This window comes from Numida meleagris, chromosome 1 (assembly GCF_002078875.1).
Source record: "Numida meleagris isolate 19003 breed g44 Domestic line chromosome 1, NumMel1.0, whole genome shotgun sequence".
In the NCBI taxonomy this organism is placed as follows: Eukaryota; Metazoa; Chordata; class Aves; order Galliformes; family Numididae; genus Numida; species Numida meleagris.
The window spans coordinates 100,606,246-100,628,403 of NC_034409.1; the positions used below are offsets into that span (position 1 = coordinate 100,606,246).

At 38.4% G+C, this 22,158-nt stretch overlaps 1 protein-coding gene across 2 annotated transcripts in view; it reads right to left on the reverse strand.

The window, feature by feature from the left end:
- The window catches only part of APP (amyloid beta precursor protein), a 205,621-nt gene that overhangs the window by 49,311 nt on the left and 134,152 nt on the right, over positions 1-22,158 (reverse strand). For both annotated transcript variants that reach the window (XM_021403733.1, XM_021403724.1), the window contains 3 exons: positions 16,665-16,798; positions 8,948-9,022; positions 7,736-7,894 (listed from right to left, as the gene is read on the reverse strand). In XM_021403733.1, coding sequence (XP_021259408.1) covers positions 7,736-7,894; positions 8,948-9,022; positions 16,665-16,798 — 368 coding nt within the window. The remainder of the gene's footprint in view (positions 1-7,735; positions 7,895-8,947; positions 9,023-16,664; positions 16,799-22,158) is intronic.

Genomic DNA, 22,158 nt, shown 5'->3' on the forward strand with positions numbered 1-22,158 from the left:
AAAAATTGCACCAGCAGAGGTGACCTACTATAGCCATCGCCACCGCCTCCCTGTGCTCACATCCACTGTTTGGTCTCCACAAACACTCAGCAAGCATCAATGAATGTCACTGGGTGCCATTTTTTCCTTAAGGAGGAATTCAGTGACACACCTTTGATCCATACACACTTACATGTCGACGCCATTCTGTCAAACTGCTCCTCTGCTGCCATCTGTCACACAGCAACAAAATGTAATGGAATATTGGTAGGAAGGTTCAACCTCTACTGCCATACCACCAACATCTACCTCTGATGTCATGGGCCAACATAATATAATAGGAGGCATTACTTTCAGAAGAGTCCTCTTAAAATGGCTCTGCTTCCTCTTCCTAAAATAGCCTCTAAATGTCCCAGATGCAAGAGAGATCAGGTCAGACCTCCAACCTTCCCCACAACTTTGAAATGCTACTGGCTGAAGACTTGAGGGCCTTTGCTGAAGGCTAACCTGCCAGGGATGGTGCCAAGTACTCACAGACCTTTTTAGGGCTTTGCATAGCCACTTGTGGTTGCCATAAATAAGGACCAAATTTAACAGGCAAAAATTATTTTTCTCCCCTATGCCTAGAATTGCAGACCTATTGCTTGTAAAATTTGAACAAATTTGTGGATCAGCAAAAATACCTCTAATCCCAATTTCCACCTCCATACTGTATTACACTCACAATGAAGGCAACCAGTTCTGTTTAGAAATCACACTCACTTAAGTACTTTTTGCAGCAGGATTCATACCTCTTGTACCAAGTGGTGGTATGAGCTTTTGTGATGGTAGAGAGGAGCAGCCACAGTAAATAGTCTAGCAGTGGAAAGGAACAGCTTCTCAGGCTAAGGAGATGCCATCAGCCTCTGAAGTTTTTATATCTACAGCCATCTATTACTCCACTCTTAGGCAGGAGCCTTCAGATTACATCATAAATGAAAGTGTTGGTATTATCAACTAATTTAAGTTCTGGAGGTCTGAGCTGTGACACTGTCTATGACAAAAGAACAAATGTCTGGCAGATCCCAGGGCCAGCTTGGCATCTCTCTCTCTTCATTAATAAATGTACCACGCACCAAACTTCATTAAAAAAATTCTACTTTTAACACCTGAAATTCTGCTATATGTGTTGCCAGGGAAAAGTCAATGTACACACGCCTGTAGTCATCTCACGAAAAATATAACTCACAGAATAACTAACCTGTATCAGCCACGAAGGGCTACATAAGCCTCACGAAATAATACCATTATTTTCAGTTGTATTTGCTTTGTCAGCTTGTTTTTATCAGTTTTTGTCTGAAAGAGACCACAACATTCCCAATGTAACTTCCATTATCCCCATGTTTTTAGTTACTTTAAATAAGTGGCCAACATTTCTGTCAACTGCAATTGAGACAGTAAACCAGAATGACCAGTGACTTCCTGAGCAACAGGATCCAGCACCAAATTCAGAATGCATCAGTTCACAAGGAATGTGGTTTAGATAGGAATAATATTGCTTACTGAGAACTGGAAAACCCTGAACTGGCTAGAAAGAAGCTTAACTCGACATTGTCATGGCACACATTTATCATTCAGGCCAATGTAAAAAATAGTATGAACACGCTTAATAAGCACATGTAATAAGCTCAAGTAATGTTGAGCGAAGTAGTCTGAAGGCTCCTGTTAGATGCAGCTTCAAACTATTTCAAGCACATTTGGATATGTCAGTTATGCCCATGAAACTTATTCCAAAGTTCTCCTCCTTACCCGCTTGCTTTTTATCCAGCACTTAGCACAGACAGATCATAGTCCTCTTCGAAGCTACTGTGACAGACCAACAGATGATCTGTCATCTGTCTGTGAGTTCTTAGACTCAAATCTTGTTAGTTTTGGAGAATGTTGTCAAAGTATTTGTTTTTGTATGTTGGCACTTGCATATATATTCAATCCACCTAGTTCACAGTAGATAGATTCACAGACTACCTATGTAGTCTAGGCATGCTATTCAAGCTAACAAAGCATCATTAAAAAGATAACTTTCTACCTACAACTGTAGGGAGTACATCTATTCCCTTATTAGTAAAGAAATTCTTTTGTGGATATATAGATGCAATCCTGACAACCTATTAAAAGCTTTCCAGCTGTACAAAACAAGCCTGAACAGAGCAGAAATCACTAACGGCAACTCTTGCTACTCAGTGGTGAATCCCAACCCTGCTGACTCTTTAATCCAGCACGAAATAAAGGTGCCTTTATTTCAGGTAGACTCAGCTTAGAGACAAGATCACTGACATTCTTCTTTAACAATGAAATAACAATATTCGTGTTGCAGTTTATCTCCAAAAACACACCAGTGGGATCTGCTGGCCTAGTATTGTTCTGTCCTTTAACATGGAAGGTGTTTCCAGCATCAATTACTGGAGAACATGGGCTCTCTTTCTACTCTGCCTTTTAAGGTATTTCAAAAGGCAAGAATTCTATTTAATAAATGCTTAAAAACACTTCAGAATCCTTCTGGAGGAAATAAATTGACACACATAAGCCATCTGAAGACAATACTCGTATCATAACTTGACTTAGAATGATAGTACTGGTTTACCAAACACAGTAGAAGAACCCTACAGAAGGCAGCCCACTAGAAGCTGTTCACACAAAATTCTAAATGGTAAATATTTGGTGATTACATTCTCTGCTGATCTTAGCAAGGATTTAGCTTGATTTTGTTCTAGCTAGCAGAAAACGTTACTTACTGTTTGCCCATAAAACAATTAAAATAATTCACAACTTTCACAACCTTTTCTACACTCTCTTTCACTTCTAAGTTTCAGCTAAGCTACTACTAAGATTTCCTTGAAACATAGACAAAGTAGGTTCGTTCACATCTGCAAACTTAGAGAACAAAATCCTCATTCCTTTTCTATAGGTCATTTAAAAGGAAATGTAACCCACTGGTCTATTCCTAACCTCAGCCCCCCCTAAAATATATATATGGTCTAAAATGCCTGAAAACAGCTTCTATCAGGTAAAATATATACACATTTATTTTGTATATACACGTATATGCACACACATATATGACCTCTACACAAATTCTAACTTATCATTTCAGGTTTTAAGGGAGTGGTGAAACAGTGCTATTTCATTGAGCCTGGGAGATGGGAACATCAAAATTAGTTTGGATTGCTACAAACATAACCTACACTCTCCATACAGAAATCCAAGATACTTTCTGCAGAGAAACAATATGAAAATCATACTGATGCACTTCTATGTATTTAAAATACAACCTCCAACATCTGTGTGCCACAGAACTTCTATGGGAAATTCTGAGCTGGCTTGTCATTTTGATCAAAATTCCCTCTAAACCAGAAAGGAAAGATTCACAATGCTGCATTTTACCATTTCATCTTGCCTTTAGAGAAACATCCATCACTGGTCCTTTCTGATTACTGCTCTTGAAATGGGCAACAATTGCTTCTTCTCATTCACTTTTTAAGAATACCTTATATACTATATTATGTATTTTATCTGCTATGTTATTGATTTATGGGTCATATTTGATACCGGAGCTGCAGTTCATCTTAGGAACATTCAAGGAAGGCTGGCTAGGATGACAGAAGGACTTTTCCTTCCATGTGAAACTCCTAACTACATTTTTAATGTTCGATTAAAGATGTCTTCTCATCGTTTCTGCTAGTTTGTAAGAAAACGTATTACCATGCATAACAAATACATAACTATTAGCTCTCAAAACTTCCCTTTGCCTACTCTCCCAAGGACTTTCCTGAGGCAGAACAAAGTGAAAACAGTATTTGGTTCCATCTCATCATTTGCTTTTACAAGATTTGAGTTTATTCAACTCTGACAAATTAAAATAAATTTTGTCTCTGCTCTTCTAAAACTTTGATAGTTACGATGAATCTGCCGAAGTTTTGCAGGCCAAAATATCCATCTGGAATTGCCTCTTCTGTCTTTAGTTGCTCATATGAGAAAACCAACTGAGCAAGATTAGGTGTATGACTATACCACATGCTCAAGCCCACAGAATAGGGAAAAAAAAAAAAAAAAAGGAAGTGTGGTTTTATTCACCTAAAAGCCTTAGAATCTACTCTAAAACCTGAATTAAGTGACCACCTTTCTCAGTCCGACCTGGTGTAAAAGCAGAGGTGAAATCCATGCTGCCTATTTTATAAATCCCACAAAACTGAGCATATTTGAGAAACTGTAAATTTACAGGTTTAGGCAAGCAGGATGCAGGGTGGAGTATTAGAGCTGGACTGATTTCTCCTACAGCACAGAAAGATTTTTATCACGAGATCAGCAGTTATGCTTTGGCCTGCCTCCAGCTGCGTATTTCCCCAGCAACCTCGCTGGACCTGAAAAGAGCTTTGAACTTCCAGAACACAGAGGCACTGAGTAAGGGCCCCTCTGCAGATCCTTCTTCCAAGTCCAAACAGCTGAACATGACTAGTTTCGCCCTGCAGTAAGCTCTCACCATAGGAACAGACACAACTCTAAAGGCACAAATGGTACCAGAAAGGATATTAAGGGAAACAAGATAATATAGAGCAAATAAATTAAAATGGATTAATGTACAAGCTAGGGTTGATCTTAATTATCCCTGCTCTGATCAGCAGTAATTTGCAACTAGTGAAATAGTTCTGAAGTGTAAGAAAAATATTTTAAACTGAGTTTAATTATTATATGCTCTCTTTACTCTATGCACAATATAAGGAGGTTAATTAATTACCATTCAAAGATTTCCTGTATGTTTCCTTGCTATGAAAGCCTTTATTTCACCACTGTGAACTGCATTTCTCTTCACCACACCTCCTCCCCCCGACTTCCCACAGAGAATGAACCTCTGCTACCAACAAAGATTGAACAGGGAGACATAAATCCAAGTAAATTTGACATGCACATGAGAAAGGAAATATAAGCAAATTATAGAATCAAGTTGCTTGCAGAGACGGATGCATTTTAATTCTTCCATTTAACTTCCGAAATGAAGGGGAAAATCTCCAACTGTTTTAAAAACTAGAAGCATATTAGTTCCAACTGCTGCTAATCCTCCTTTTCTGTACTAAGACCATCAAGCAGGATGAAACAATATGGTATTTTGACACCAAATACTGAACAGCTACACCCTATTTTCAAAGACAACAAAGTATAGCAGCACAGCTAGGCAGAAGCAGAGATGAGGATAAAATGTAAGTTTCTGAGTGTCTTGCATGACAGTGTTTCTGAGAAAAGAACAGAACAAGCATTTGGTTTTCCTCAAAATTATGTTGTAACAACTTCGAAGTTCTATTATTTCGTTTCTGTCACTCATTTCTGAACAAGCTTCCTGACTCCCTTGCTGCTCAGACTGGTATCCTGACAAACTCCTGCGACACTGGCATCGGGCAATGATCCACACAACATCTGAAGAAATCCTGCAGTTCAAGTTTTTGGTCCAGTACAGAAAAGGTAGGATATATGGACAACACATCCAAGTGATTGAATAGCACATGAAAAACACTACACCCCTCCACCACCACACACACACCAATAAAAAAGACCAACTCCTTTTTCGAGTTTAAACTCTAATACTCTTCTAACTTTACTTAAGAGACCTCACCACTTTAAGTATGGACTTGTGCAAAGTAGTTGACACAACATCCTTGTCTCAAACTGTAAAGATTTGGATTTGACAGATGGACCACTGAGTGGATAAAGAATTGGTTGCATGGTCGCACTCAAAGATGTCCAAGTGGAAATTCACGATGGTCAGTATTCCTCAGGGGTCCATATTGGGATAGGTACTGTTTAGCATCTTTGAGAGAAACGGACAGTGGGATTGAGTGCACCCTCAACAAATTAGTGGACAATATCAAGCTGTATGGTGCGGCTGACACGCTGGAGGGAAGAAATGCTTCAGAGGGACCTTGCCAAGTTTGAGAGGTGGGCCTGAGCGAACCTCATGAAGTTCAGTAAGGCCAAATGGAAGGTCCTGGAACCGGGCTGGAGTAATTCTAAGCACAAATACAGGCTGGGCAGAGAACTGATTGAAAATAGCCCCAGGGAGAAGGACCTGGGGGCACTGATTGATGGAAAACACAGCATGAGCTGGAAATGTGCACAAGGAGCCCATACAGCAAACTGTATCCTTGGCTGCATCTAAAGAAGCAAGAAGGTGACTGTCCCACTCTGCTCTGCTCTCATGAGACCCCACCTAGAATACTGTGTTCAGCTCTGGGGACCCCAGTACAAGAAGGACATGGATCTGTTGGAGATGTCCAGAGAAGCCCATGAGTATGATCAGAGGTCTGGAGTGCCTCACCTATCAAGACAGGCTGAGAGAGTTCAGGGTGTTCTGTCTGGGATAGTTTTCAGACAGAGTTACAATCACATAAGGCTCAACTTTACAGCAAGAGCTGATTTCCTGAAGCCAAATGTGAAACTGTATCTGAGGTGAACTCCTCAAAGCCACACAGCAAAAGAACAGGATCTGCAGCCCTTCTGTGCACTCAACACATCTCACTTTCAGTTCTGAGCAGCAGACACCTATTTCCTAAAGAAAGTTGCATACCTGCCCATAACTTGCAAATGCGTCTGCCAGACACTGGAGTCCAAGCCCTTCACTACAACAGTCATAGGTTATAATAGGCAGCACCTCACAGTCAGACCAAGTAACATTCCCTACTCAATTAATCTGGATTTGTTTCATTTTCAACAAATTACTATGCTGCAAAATACAGACTAATTCTTCATACAGCTACTCTGTGACAGGCAGGCAACCCAAGATTACTCTTTTACTTCACAGTTTTGCACCAAGAGGTGGAAAAGAAGTTTGATGATGATAAAGAATTATGATGATGATCATTTTTCCATGTTCACTGAATGAGCAGGTTTCTCTACGAAAGGAAATTCACTTAAAATATGTAATTTTACCAGGGTAGTCAATATTGATGTAATTTCCTATGCGACCAAATTTAGGGTCCAGTGGATGCACCTTACACTGATGACTCAAAAGCCTTTCAGTCATATAATGTTTTTTTCCATTTAGGAAGTGTTCAAGAGATGAGAGTTGTGTAAAATATTTGACTGTTTTCCCTTAGGATTCACAAAGATTCTCATCTTTATGAAGGCCACAGACTGGTTGTTTAAGGATTAAACAAAAACATCACAGATATAGCATCCTTAATAATTATTCCATTCAAATCCACATTCTGGATTTAATGTTTACAGCACTGAGAGCCATCATATCAAACAATCAACTTTGAATTGCCAGTGGGGCATTTTCACACCATCCAACAATCCTCCCAAGATCCTTCACCAAACATTTCAACAATTCAATATATGAAACAAGAACACAAGCACCTTCATCCTTAAGCTCCCTCCTGACCTAATGGAATATACTACTGCATACCACTCAGGTGGACCGCATCATCATCCTTTATCAAGATCTGTGAATGGCTACAATTTCAGGCATTTCCATGTTATCTACCTAAGTATCTATATGTATGTATGTATCTACCTACATGTAAGTATGGGGTGTGTGCCTGTGTTTGTATTTGTGTGCACACAATACATCAAAACTTTAAACTTTCAAACCGACTGACAGCTGAGGTAGATATCGTACAGTGTATAGTCACTGCTTCATTGCTGACCTTCATTTGGCATACATTCTTTTCCCCCAGGATGGCTAAAGTGACCTTGACACAGCCAACGGAGATGGTGATATTGCACTTACTCTGGGTGGGACAGTCTGCAATGCTGTGATGTAGTTCTCCAGAGCAATGCGGCGACGGTCATTCAGCATGGCCTCCACCCGTGCCATGTGAGTCTCTACAAGCTGTTGCCTTTCATTTGCTGCTTCTTGTTCCAGCGATTCCACTTTCTCCTGGAAATGCTGAAAAAAATACTCATCACAACAGGGAGCAGTGAAGACACCAGAAGAGAACAGCAGACATGAAAATCTTTGCCTGCAAATCACCAAAATGATTCCACACATCAGTCTGGCTCCCAGAACTTCTGTGCTGAATGTCCCTCTTATTGATTCCAGTAGGAACTGCTTCTGAACACCTGCCCACATTTTTTTAACCTATCAAATATTCCTTACATGTTCAGCACAACCACCAGTGAATCCTTCATGTGACCACTGAGACTGTGCTTAGCACTAGGGAATTCAGTATAGAAAAGGGTGGAGTTTGACAAGACTTTGTCTCCTGCAATCAGGCTTTCCACGTATCAAAGTGACTTTACAAACAAATCTACATGGTGGAAAAAAAACATTCAACCTGTACAGAGTGACTATAATTCCTTTTAAATTGGCCACCAGGAAGAAAAATTGAGCCTAGACTCATTCCAATAAAGGAAAAGCCTGAGTGGATATAATGTAGAGAGAGCAAAATTGTGGGATTTAATATGCAATGCAGTCTGGTTCTGAATGTTACCTTTTTATAGTTTTGCACTGAAATCATCCTAGCAGTACTGAATAATACCTAACATAGCCACAGTGGGTTTCAAGTAGCGTCTGGCTTGTCAGAATTTTTGAATTATAATATAATTTTGGATAAAAGATTTTTTGGCTGAGAGTTTCTTCCAGATAAAATTGATGGTGATTCCTTCTTTAAATCATATTTTCCATCTCTGCATTGAGATTACATCCTGTAGCTTATTAGTTTATCACAACCTAAATTTTGAAAAGGGCTTATGGGAACTGATTTGCCAGTTCTCACTGATGACAAGTCAAATACTCTCTCTTCTGCACTTTTGTTCCAGGGATTGGGTGCTAAGTACAGAGACACCCAGCAGCCTCTAGCAGCTGGAAACAAAGATAGCAAGAGCAGAAAATAACATTAAATCTCCATGTAAATATGTTTTGAAATTACAACACCACTCACAACCATTGCATTTTAACTGCAGTCCCAGTTGATAAGATTGCAGAAGTATTCTCCTTTACCTGGATAACAGCTTTCTTGTCAGCCTTTGGCAAGTTCTTTGCTTGGCGTTCTGCCTCCTCCCATTCTCTCATGACCTAACAAACACAACAAGGAGTGTGAATTTCAAATTTTCTTCTCTCATCTCAGGACTCAGCAACTGCCAAGCACTGTAGCTCACACAATTATCTTTTTATATTCCTCTCCTCCTTTCATCGCTATAAAAAAGCAACTGCAACATTTAACAAAGGTAGAATCCTGTTATTAAATTAAACAAAGAATGGACTGCTGTATTTGAACATCATGACAAGCTCTCGTAACTTCACAGCTGTTAACCAACACTCAAGCAAAGGAAGTGGACTCTATGGTGAACACACGAGATCATTTTCACCTCGGCCAAAAAGGAAAACATTTCCACTTATAGTACGTCCTTGGTCAGAAGGAACAAATTTCTACAAGTTCTAAATGACAGCTTAGGGGTTATCAGAAATTTTTTTAGCTTTGGACTGCATCACCTGCCTTTGAGTAGGACAGATGAAAATCTACATGCAATTTGTGTCAGCCTGTTCAGAATTAGGCGCCAAATATTTCAAGAATTGAAAGTCTCAAATACAACACTGACAGAAAAAATGGTCTAGGAGAACTTTCAATGCCATTCCTTTCAGCGACATAAGAGGTCATGTCCTGTTCTAAAAGAGGGCAGTATTTCAATAATCAGGAAATTACCCTTAACTAGCTGTTCATTACATCTGAAACCTTCGCATGGTCTTAGTCAAGGATCTTCCTTATTTCATGCCTAGATAGCCATCGCTTCAGATAAATTTTTTTTATGGAGCAATTGTTGTCACCAAATGCAGCGCACACAGATTAAGTGGCTTGTTTATGTGTAGGTTTGGCACAATGTCAAAAGACAGAAGAAACATAGAAGCAGTTTCTCAAAATGCACATTTCCTTCCCATTCTTACCTGAAAACACATTTTCATACCATTTGTAACAGAAATTCTCAAACATATACTTTCCAATGGGGATTTAAGAACAGCTCATAGTTCATATACACAACCAAAATTTTACCAGAATAAATACCAAAGACAAGACAAAGTGCCGTGTCTTATGCTTGCAAGTTGAGCCTCAGCCGCTCAGCTCCGGTCACAGGCTCCCCAGTTCTCCTATGTGCTGGATATCGTTAATCAGGTTCCTTGCTGCTAGACATGCTTGATAGCACTGGTGGTGCCTGTGTCGTTTTAAAAAATCTCTGGGTTCAAAGGAGGCTTTTAGACGCCCCATTTTCTGAAATGTAATCCCCTCTCATCCTATATAGGGTTATAGACTATAATAAATAACCAGCATACAGACAACTACACTCAAGACTCTCTCCACAAGTTACATCAGCTTCCCTTTGAGCCCAAGGTCTGGGAATTTATTTAGAGACAGCAATGAAGCAGTCATAGTAAAAACAGACAAACTTACTACTAGCCAGATAATTTTTTCTAAGAGATTCTGGCTTCAATCACGGTCAAAATGAATTAAGAGGTATATATTGGTAAGCTAGAGCAATGCTGAAAACTTTGTAAACAGTTTTGTCCACCTCTGGGCTTAAGCAGCACCACAGATAGCAGCTGTAAGCACAAAAGCCTGAAATCACTCACTTAGGACCCAAGTCCTAGCTTACAGTTAGTTCCCAGTAAAAGAGATGAGTGAAGTTAAGATCATGATCTCCAAGAATTATAAAACAACCTACATAAACTGGAAGCCTAAAAATACCCCTTACATTTAAATAATTTTATAATCAGATAAACACACAGACACGCAAACTGTACACAAGTTTTAGTGAGGTGATAAAACAAAATTTACAGGGCAACATGAAGATTAATCCGCAAAGAATTGCAGTAAGCAATTTATGAAAGAAAACACAACGTGCAGTGCACTCAATGTACAGGTTGCCCCAATTATTTTCTTAGAGTTTTGCACAGAAGATTTTACTCCTTCTCCAAAAAAGCAGTACAGGAGAACACAAAGCAAAAACCCAATTTAGAGTGTCATGATATATTCTGGAAAAAAAAAGTACTAGTGTTTGGAGTGCTGATCTGTGTTAAGTGCACATTAGGCATTCATCTCTTAATTGTGCACTTAGGCTATATCATTGTGGTGGCCTAGAAATCTTAATTCATACAAAAGCAGCATCTCTCTGGAGAACCGGAATGTCACCAGTACCAGGACATGACCCAGAACCCACGGCATTAATTCAAGTCATAAATTGAAATGATACCTGTTAAAACTTGAGCACTGACTTAGACTAGCAAGCTTATAATTTTCTTCTCCCACCCCTTCTTTTATGCCTCCAAATCTCATGTCTGACATCTGTTTAATACTCTTTTTCACTCTGAATGAGCATCAGTGGGTTTTCAGAACAACAGCTCCTTGCCATTTTATGCCCAAAATATTCCTGAAAACTTAAAGGCAAAGACACTCTGCTAATCCACATGATGAAAACAAGTACTATGAGTAAAGTGAGAAAGAGACCTTTGGCTAGAACAGGTCTCCCTGTCTATTTTATTTCTTTAAATCTTTTAGAGCACTGAAGGTGGAATGATAAACTAACAGCCCACACAGCTAGTTGGGAGGAATATAAATTACAGGATTCAGCAAAGCAAATGGCTTGTGTATATAAAGCACAGAATGACACGATTGTTTTCAGAAACAATATTCAATTTAAAGATTACACAAGTTCTGCTTTGAGTGTTGTTTTTGCAATTAGGAAGACTTCGACAGTTGAAAGCAGTGTAGGTGGGGAGGGAGTGCGTGGTTTTGTTCTAACTAATTGAACAGTTGCCCTACAGCTGTCTATGGGCAGTTGCTACCACCAAGAGAAAACTAGGGCTCCCGCTGAAGGCCACACCTTTACAGAATTATGAGTGATTAGCAACTGCATCACAGCAGTCTATGGGAAACCATCAAGCAGAAAGGAAAAAGAAAAATCATTCTCCAGATATAGCTGCACAGAAAAAGGCTGCACTCGTGTGCAGTTATAAACCTATCCTCCTTTACTGAAAGCACAGACCTATCAAAGCCACACAGATTTATAACCCTCCGAGGCTTGGCTGCTTTGTACCAGGAAAATGACAACTTCTGGTTAAGATTTAAGAAGCAAGCTGTTTCAAAGTCAAACTTCTTCAGGACTCGGGACTTACTGCCTGGTAGATTCCTTTTGAAATTGGGCTGTAGAGGACAGCAAGAGGGAAAAAGGATGCAAGAAAAGTGTCATTCACTATTAAGAGAAATGCTAAGTACAAAATCTCATTACATTGAAACTAGTAGAATTTATTCACATTTTTTACATTGGTGCACAGAAGAATATCATGAACGCAAGAATTTTAAACAGGCATTTGGGTTACACCAATCACAACAGCAGAGGTACTTGACTCAAGGCTTGCTTAGTTAGCTTGTCAAAGCCATGACAACATGATGCCTACGTTTGTTGAGGGCTTTTCTTGCACACTTAAGTCTTGACTCTTTTTCTGGTAATAACATCATTAGATCTCTTCAAAGAATCTTGAATGTAACTGGGGGTGGGGTGGTATTTGTGTACTCCTAACTAAGCTGCCAGTTTTAGAGAAGGAAAGAGTTCCCATACACAATAGCTGAGGCAGAGACATCCAGGGAATATGGTGCCACTGGTACTAAAAATCACCAGGTATCTCAAAGATGTCAGAACAAGTAGCATGCAATGATCCTAAGTGCTGTTGAACAGCCAGACAACTCTGGTTACCCATGTCCTCTTACAGATTAACACCATTAGCTACTATGGGTTTGCTAATGTGACACTACCTGATGAATAAACGAAAGGAGCTTTGATAACATTCTGGCACCCCTCCAAACAAACTGTCATGCTTGGTCATACTCTTGGTATGAGATAAGAAGTGCACTCTATATTTTATAAGAAACATTCTCCCCTCACTTACTAAGGGAGGCTTCTTCCAAAAATGCTTTAAAATGTAGGTACGTTGTATTGTGTACAGTTTATGAGGGACAAGCTGTAGAGTAAGCAGCCCATGATTAACTGAAACCTGTATTCAATATAGGGAAATTACTTTCTGAGTTGCTTTTAGGTCTTATCGTCTTCTTCCAGAAGTCTAGACACAGACAAGGCATTTTCCTGTACATTGTTTGAAGACTAACAGGATCAAACACTTTGGTTTAGACCTACTTTGTGTTTCATTTTTAAAACTATCCTCTCATCACAGTAATAAAGTCTTGAACACAACTCTAGGCTTCACCTTTATGTTCAGCCTGGTTGAGGACTGTATTATTTTCAGATGCTTGCCTTGGAACTGCACTTCCAAGAAGCAAGGCTATTCTCAGAGAGAAGGTATCATTAAGTTCCTATCATAAGTACTAAGCACAGTATGATTCCCAAAACATTGTCAACAGTCATATCATAGAAAGAATAAATTTAAGCCTCCAGGATGCCTCAAGATGTTTTGCTGAGTAAAAGAAAAAAGCAGTTTAAATATACCACTCCCTTGAGTAAGATTCAATATTTAGTTTCACCAGGCTATTTACCAGCAACTGTTTAAGTGAGGGAATTGTACTGAGTTAACGATCTGGAAAAAGAAAGAGGAAAAGGAGAATTGTACCAAACCAGGAAACAGCTAGGGTAGCCTAAGATAAATAAGCATAGCTTCTCCTTGTTATACATAAAAGAACATCTAAATGTTGCATATGAATGGCTGCCCTATTTGCATGGGAATGTAGTTTTTCTGTTAATTCAGAAACTGAGGAAAAGTTAAAAATTGTATGCTAATGTAATGTTCTTCACAGTACTACCTAGGAAAGTTTATAAGCCTTGCCCCTCCTGGTGTGTGTAGACGGAAAGGCAGAAAAACTCTGTGGTCTGAAGGCATGGACTCCTAAGAGTAGAAGGAATTTAAAGAACGTGAATTAGAGGTGCATCAGGTGGTTGTACAAAAAGAGCATTTTCTAAGAGCTGACCATTTCCTGTCTTTCTACAGAAGAAAAATGGACATTTCTGCTCCCTTGTTAGTACTCACTTCTCAGCTTTGAAAGAAACGAACTTTGAGCTACTATTTGGGTAAACAAAAATGAATAAATATGTTCAGTGCAGTTGGATGGCTGAGCTAGTAAGTCTCATGATCTTTTTTTTAATTTTAAAGAAAAACATAGACACGAGGGCTGTTAACTTATTCAGCATTCTTTTTAATGTAACAAGTAACAATTTCAAATCAATTTTTAATTAAAAACACGTTAAGAAAATTCGTGATTTTCAAGAAAGTGTAAAAAGCAAATTTTAAACAAATGGCCAGAGAAGGAGACCAGTGGTATGGGACAAAAAAATATCGCAGTTCCCATGGGAGGCAAGACGTAGAATGGTAAACTAGCTTCTTCTTCTTCAACCTGCTCCTAAGATCTTTTGTTTTTAAAACATTTAGCAGGAGAGGTTAGTTCAGTGCTGTACAAGACATTACTCACAGTGGTAACAACTAATTTTAAAAAACTTATGTGAACTTTCTTCTTAAAAGCTCCGCAAGTGTTCTGCATACTTCAAGACATATAACTTTAAGCTGCAATTTAATCATCAGCCTGGGCATAATACAGATCAACTCTCTCTTTCTTTCTTGAGGTTCCTATTAAGCTGCTGTTTCCCAGATCTGATTTAGATTGCTGAACTGCCCAGAGTTGGTTGTTGATTTTTTTTATTGTTGTAAGAGTGACATGGCAATGAGATGAGGGAGCTGACCTGCCTCACCCCACAGTTGTATGCTCATTAGTGTTGACAGCAAGGATCGCTGGGAACATGCTAACGAGGGCAGAGCATGCGGCAGAACCAGCATGATCTTCCGTCAAGCTCCTGAACCACAGCATTCATTTATAGAGTTCCCAAAAATGCACATGGTTGAATGTGCAGATTTACCCACAAGTTTTCTGCAGCTACAGTTCAGTAGCTTTTCCAGTTAGCTTTGTTAGCCTCAAGCACTGACAGGGTTCTCTCTTATGTGTTTCATTAGCTCTTCTGCACAAAGCTTTCAGCTTTGTGGAAAATAAATACACAGTTTTAACAGAAATACTGCCCTTTATTACTTGGCTCAATCTTTACACTGCATATTTAATGTTAGAGGAAAACCCAAAAATAAGCAGGGAATGTGAGGAACAGGCTGGATATTGGTTTAAGATTTTATTTGAGGAAAAGCTGCCTTCTCTATTGACTGCCCTTTCATTTCAGGGCACTTGTCTTGACAGCATTTCTAAAAGGGCTTCTTCAGTAAAGGGAAGGGAATAAGCGGCTGCAGAGGACTAAGTGTGTCAGCTGCAATGAGCTGCTGTCTCAGAGGGAGGACAGCACATCCTCGTCCCATTAGCTGCTGCTCATTCAGCTTGCTTCCCTGCTGACCCACACTGCTCTTGAGCTTAGTCTCCAGCTGTACCCCTTTCTGCCACCAGCTCAGCTACAGGTCACCTCCATAAAGTTGTTTAAACTTCCAAGGGAAAGATAATGACCAGAGTTTTAACAGTTTAACGCTTCAAATAGCATTAATTTGGAACAGTTCTCTTTTTGCAAGAAAGAGATGCCTTGTTTGTACTATGATGCTTCCAAAGTGGAGGCCAGATGAAAAACGCTTACATTGCTACCTCTTAAGTGTCATACGTACTGTATGTGGTCTCAAACGATGACTGCTTCACATAAGATGCCCTGGCCTATTTATACAAAAATACATCTCTATAGTGCTAGTAGAGGGAGACTTTCTATGAGTCTAATTTCAGGCTTACTCAACCTTTATAGTGAAAAGCTAAAGGTTAATGTGTCAGTAACATATGGAAACTGAAAAAGCAACAGAGGATAAAGTTACAAGGAAAAAAATATACTCAAGTATCTGTATGGTATACACAGCTCATCTGAATTGTACTACATTAATTTTTTTAGTTGTTCCATTCTTAAAAATACCTATATCACAGGCTTTCCTTTAAATCTTTAATAGTTTTTCTTCGTTGTTACTGGAGTAGAACTATCACAATTTTTATTGACATTTCTATTACAAACTCTATTTCTGAAAGAATGGATAGCTCATCTCTTCAATAAGAAGAGATAATAATAATAATAATAAGTGTTCAAATAGATTAAAAACAGTATTTAGTTACACAAAACTCCTTGGTTTAAGGAAAATAAAAAGGATTGACTCAGCTGGATTAGTTGAGATCAAAAGCACTGTTTTTTCCTCTTTGCTTTGCCTTTAGATGCATTTTATGTTACCTTGAGGCTCAAGAGCATTAGATGAATATATACAAGGTTAAGTTACCCCAGGGCATTACTATGTATATGTACACCTGGAAAATGAAGCTAATCACACACAATTTAGCTTAGCCTCTGCAAAGAAAGGATGAATAATGGTGGTCAAGTTCCTTCTTTAAAGATAGCAACAATATCATAAACCAAACATCTTCAACAAAGATGAGAGCAACCATTAACAGTCTTTTTTTCCTTTTTACCAGCACAAATAACTGTAGCAGCTTATGTTTACAGCTGTAATACAAGCACAAACCTTTGTCCTTGCCTACTAAACTCTTAGATGGAGTCAGAAAGGCAGTAACTGGTATATTTACAGCATTGCAGATGGGCAGGGCAGCTGGCAGAAGCCTTGGGAAACAAGAAAATGAAAGACTCCAAACATCTTATGACTTGAGAGACAAAGCTCTTCCATATTCATGGATAAGGAGATCTCCTCTTACCTGAGACATTCTTTCACGATGCTTAGCTTCAAGTCTCTCCTTGGCTTTCTGGAAATGAGCATGTTCATTTTCATCCCCAGGTGTCTCCAAGTATTTGTCAACAGCATCAGGAGTGCTAGCAGCTGTGGTAGGGACTGAGGTAGAATTTAGAGAGAGGGAAGGGAGTGAGAAAAAAAAAAAGCAGAATTTCTACTTTAGTACAGATAAAATTTAGTTGAACCAGGCAAGAAACATCTGTTCTAATTTCCATCAGAATAAAGCCATTAACGTAACCTCAGAGGAGAATAAAACAACATGGTTTAGTCAGATATAGTACGTGCAGGAAATACATATAAATATGTAAAAAGAATTCTCTCTCTCTCCCTCCTGTGATATAATCCTGGAGAAACGCTTCAGAATGAGCAAAGTACTATTATTCAAACAGGTTAGAAACACTGCCAAAGGAAAGAATTACAAGGGAAAAAAAGCCTGGTGTTGACTAAAGTACACAAAACTGCAGAAAGCCCTTTGCAAAATGACATGCTGTGTATATTAGTTTATTTTTTAAAAAGCAAACTGTAACACACAAGTGCCAATGCAAATACATTTTAAAGCACTTTTGGACCTCAAGGCACCATAATGAAATACTTCAAATCCTTCCCTTAATAACAGTTTGCCTTACAGGCATTTACTTTATTTGTAACAACTCTGACTAATAAAACACCTCACGGATGCTGGAAGTAATCAGAAAGCATGCACTAATGACTAGCCATTCCTGTCAGATAACTGGGCTGTACCTACCACACTGGTATCGGAAAGAGGTGCATTTGGGGTAATTCAAGCAACAATCCTTTAATTATGTAGTAACATCCAACGAGTTCTAGATTAAGTAGTCTAGCATTTTTGTGCTATGGACATAATAGCAATTAAAAAAAAAATCTTTAATGATGATTGATCATTTTGTTTCTACTACGTTGCCCCTAAAGATCTTCATTATATAATTAATCTCCCTGGTCACAATTTGTTCAATGATTGTTAACTCCGATTAAAAAACTTAATAAACAAATAAAGACTGTACACACAAGATTTCATTAAATTCCTGTGACTACACATACAATAGTTTACTTACACAGGTAATACATTTTACTATGGAGACTGATACAGGTAAGAAAAAAACCACCAGAATTCCCTGGCCCAATCCTCCAACATTTCTCAATGTGTTCAGCAGAAGCAAACTTCAATCTGAAGTTTAGGCTGAGCAATATCAACCAATATTTACTCTGCCCAATATGTTGAAATATAAATACACTTACACTGGGTAATTTTTTTTTAATCAACAGTTATAAGTACATGTTCCCCATGTATTAGTCTCAATGAAATACATCTTCAAATTTTAATAAAATGTTAAACCAATATCCAACCTCTTCCTCAAATTTTACATTAGATGCCTAAACCCAAACGCAAAACAAAAACAAAATGATGAACAAAAAGCCTTTGGCCTCGACTGCATTTGGGATATCACTACATATTCCATGTAAAAGGCACAGATGGGTTTAGGATGCAGTTGATGGAAATTGCACAAGGGATTTTTTAAGTTACTGGAACAAAGGAGAGGCTTGCTTGTCTGAAAAAATCTACAAGCAACTAAAAATGGCCAATGGAGAAGTCATAGGCAGCATAAATTATCCTTCCATCATTTTCAGATGTTTCATCAATATTTAATAGCAAGATATACATTTCATAAACCTGTATATTACTAAGTACTGTAACAAACAGGAGCAAATAAGCTTCCAGACAAGTTACAAAAGTTAAAAAATAGAATACTACTCTTAGTATTTAAAGTGCCTCTTACAACTTCAGATGATTTAAATCCTCTAGTATCATTATAAAAGCATAAAGGTTCTTTTGCTTTAAACTCCTAATGATAAGAACTCATCTTCAATGATAAGGCGACTGCAGTATTAGAAATATACAATTCCAAGTGTCAAACCAAGGAAGAGTTAAAATGAGATTTTTAAAGTAACTACAAAACAGTCAGGTAAGGGTTCTGTAAATCTCATCTCCTCTGCCAGGTCTTTAATGTACAGTGATCAGTGGAAGACAGCTATCAGTGCATATATTAAACTGTAACCTCCTGTTAGCTATCTGTATAGTTCACTACTGGAAAAAGCAGACCCATGAGCCTACTGTCCCCGTTTGCACAAAATGTCTAACAGGATTTTAGAACAAAAAACTTTCAGTTAGTAAAAGCTTATAGAGCCATTAAAGTTGCACACAAGCGTAGGAACTGGAGGTTCAGTTAAGTGTAGCACATTTTAATTCCACTTAAAAAACTGAAATAAATTTTTTCTTCAAACCAGGGAGAAATTTAAGAGCACTAAGCTGCAAGGTACTATTTCCTGGCACAGGTTACCCACTGCTAGGAATGAGCTGGGCAAGTTTAAGGCAACACTCTCCTATTTTGCCCACTGGAAGCTCGGGGGCACCTGTGAGAAATGTAATACCCTGTTACGATGTTTGACTGACATTCCTGGGTTTGTCCTCCACATCTCTCATTTTTTTCTCTCCAAACCAGCATGAAATTTAACATTCACAACACGGTGAGGCAGCAAGTTCCACAGTTACATATAGCTGTGCAAAGAGAATCTGCCCTTGCCTAAGCCATCCTCACGCTCTGCAGAAAGCAGCAGGTTTTGGCGCAGGGTGGTGGATGGGTGGGAGCTCTAGCACATTCCCCATCTTTTCCCATCTTTTATAATTCCCCATGCAACTCCCAACTTAAGTCTGTACAAATGTGAATGGAAAGAAGTGATGATTTAAGTAACTGTCCAATAAATTATGCAAATTTAACCTTTAATTTATTGAACAGGAAAAAAAGGTCACCAGAATTTGCAAGTGAGATCAGTTAAGCCAGTTCTACATTTAAGGTTTGATTATCTAAAGCTCCCATCTTGCACATGTGGCCTCTGCAGTGTAGATTTTCCAACTATACACTGGGACACTTACTGAGGCAGGGTCAGTGGAATGGAAAATTCCAAAGGGTGAACGAAGAATTCAGATAGCAAAAGTGCTTTCTAATGTCTAAACCCAAATAAAGCAACTGATGAAAACTCTTAGCTCAAAAACAATCTGGACCTGAAGTACAATAAAGGCCTAATCTCAGTTATGTTAAGGAGCTCCATCATTTACACTCATCTATGACTAAGTGGGATATCAGCTTGATTTAGAAAATCTCGAGAGAAGATTTCTGACAGTAATTTGATCAGAATGAAGTAACTGAGGTCTAATGGTTTGAAACAGTTAGAAGCAATTCCCTTATGAGTGGTTAGCTATCCACCTAATCTGAAATCAGTAGTATTTCTTTGACAAAATAATCAGTTCTTAAAAACAAATAACAATACAAGATTTGGATCTCTGTATTTACAAAGCCTACAAATGTTTATGTGAGAACTTCTCCATCTGGTACTAAAAAATTATATTACCTACAGGATGATTAAAGGACTTGTGATTCCAGCATAACAGTAACTGGAAGCCCACTGCCTCAAAAGAATTGAAAGATACAAAAATACTGGGCCTCCCTCCCTCTGCAATACAGCAGAAACATTTTAAATGTCTTCATGGCTGTTGGCAAAAAAAAAATCTTTTCCATTCCAGCACATTTGGGAGTTTTATTTCTATGGATGTATTGCATGTTTTTCTCATAGTAAATTGGGAACATTTGGTCAGACATCAGATACGTGTAAGAATTCCTTAAAAATCTGCAGCCTGATCTCATTTTTGCTCACATCTGCTTTTTGAAGGAGGTTTTCTTTTCTACGCATTGCCTGTTTCCTAATGCAACTCATTCCAGTATATTGCATGAAGACTGATCAAAAAGTGTGTGTTGACAGCTGTGGAAGAAATGCAGAATCCACTGACATTTTCTTCGAACTTTTACTTGTCAATTCCCAAACAGATTTTTTTTTTTAAATTTACATTTAGAAGTCCTAACATTCCTAGATAAATGGGTTCTATAGTAAAGCCAAATTATGCTCTACGAACATGTTACTATTTAACAATTATTAAATATAAAAAAACCAACTTGCAATATCCTCCTCCAGATCCTATGTCCTATTTTGCATAAAAATAAACAATCCACATCAGCATCTCCAGTGAAAGGAAAGAGAGTCACTCACCACGCTCATACAAAGTAGGCGAGGGGTAGGTAGATGCCATTTTTCTGGAAGAGTGTGGCTGTTGCATATAATATGGGAAGCCATTTGTACTGAGAACATCACCTAACTACTGTGTAGTATTCAGTGAATGCATTCACTGCTTCTGAATTCCACATACATAATGGCCATATTAACGTTAATGAAGGATTAAGATCAAAGCTTTCAGTTGACTGTGATCACATCTAATTATAGCACTTCTGACAATCACAAGAGCTTGTGGTGTATCTTTAGCAAGAAGGTTTTCTATTATTGCTACTGCTACCTTGTGAAATGAACAGCTTTACAAGATGGTATACCCACTCCTCCGTGAATAAGTTACTCCTGTTACAGAGGGGTAGTAAATCCAATGAATGGACTCTAAACAACAGTAAAAGAAAATACCGATTACCTTTTTATTACAAAACAGGTAAGTTACTGGCTACCTGATATAAGACAAATGAAGGCTGGGAAGGCTTGTATGAGATGTAAGAAAATTATCATTATAATATATGCAGGGAAAAGGATATACATGGGTGAGTTTTGTGAAGGTATGTTTAATTAATATAATTTAATTACTTGGAGAGATGCAGTGCCAAACAAGTATGCTTTTCAGTACTGAGAGCAATACTGTGGGGCACATAAGACTAAGTGTATTTATAAATGACAAATTATGATCTACCGCATTATAAATATGGACAATTATTCTCACTCTTAGCTCTTCAAGCTGGAGGATCAGCAAGCAAGTTGCTATTCTATTCCATCTTTAATTTCTTCATACATTTTTTCACCAAGACCACTTTCTTAATGCTGTCTAAAATTAAACAAAGAAAAAAGGTGGGAACATAGTTCTTCCCATAAGAAAGGAAGAAATGAAATGTGAGAATGAAAACCAGACATGCCCCAATTTCAGTGTTTTACCTACAAGGGGCAGTTATTCAGTATATTTTTAGGGAGAAATAAACAGCAATGCTGTTCTCCAAGTGTTCGCATCATCCCTGGACTGGTGGAAGACAAAACCTGCAACACTGACACTTAGCTATCACTGGCTTCTAAGTTAAGTCTTTCCACCATAAACCCTTCCCTTAGGTTATTCTCTTCGCCTTTTCGATTTCAGGCACTTCCTGGAAAGTCGCAAATCACAGATTTAACTTTTCACTTTCAAACCATGAGACAGTCTCTTCTCTTACTCTAGAAACGACTGCAATCACATCTATAATGCTACCAGTGGTCAACAACATACTTTATAATGAACTGCAAGAGACGCAACCGTAACCCAAAGACTGAGAGGGACCATTTTGAAGTCTGGAAAAAGAGTTTCTGTA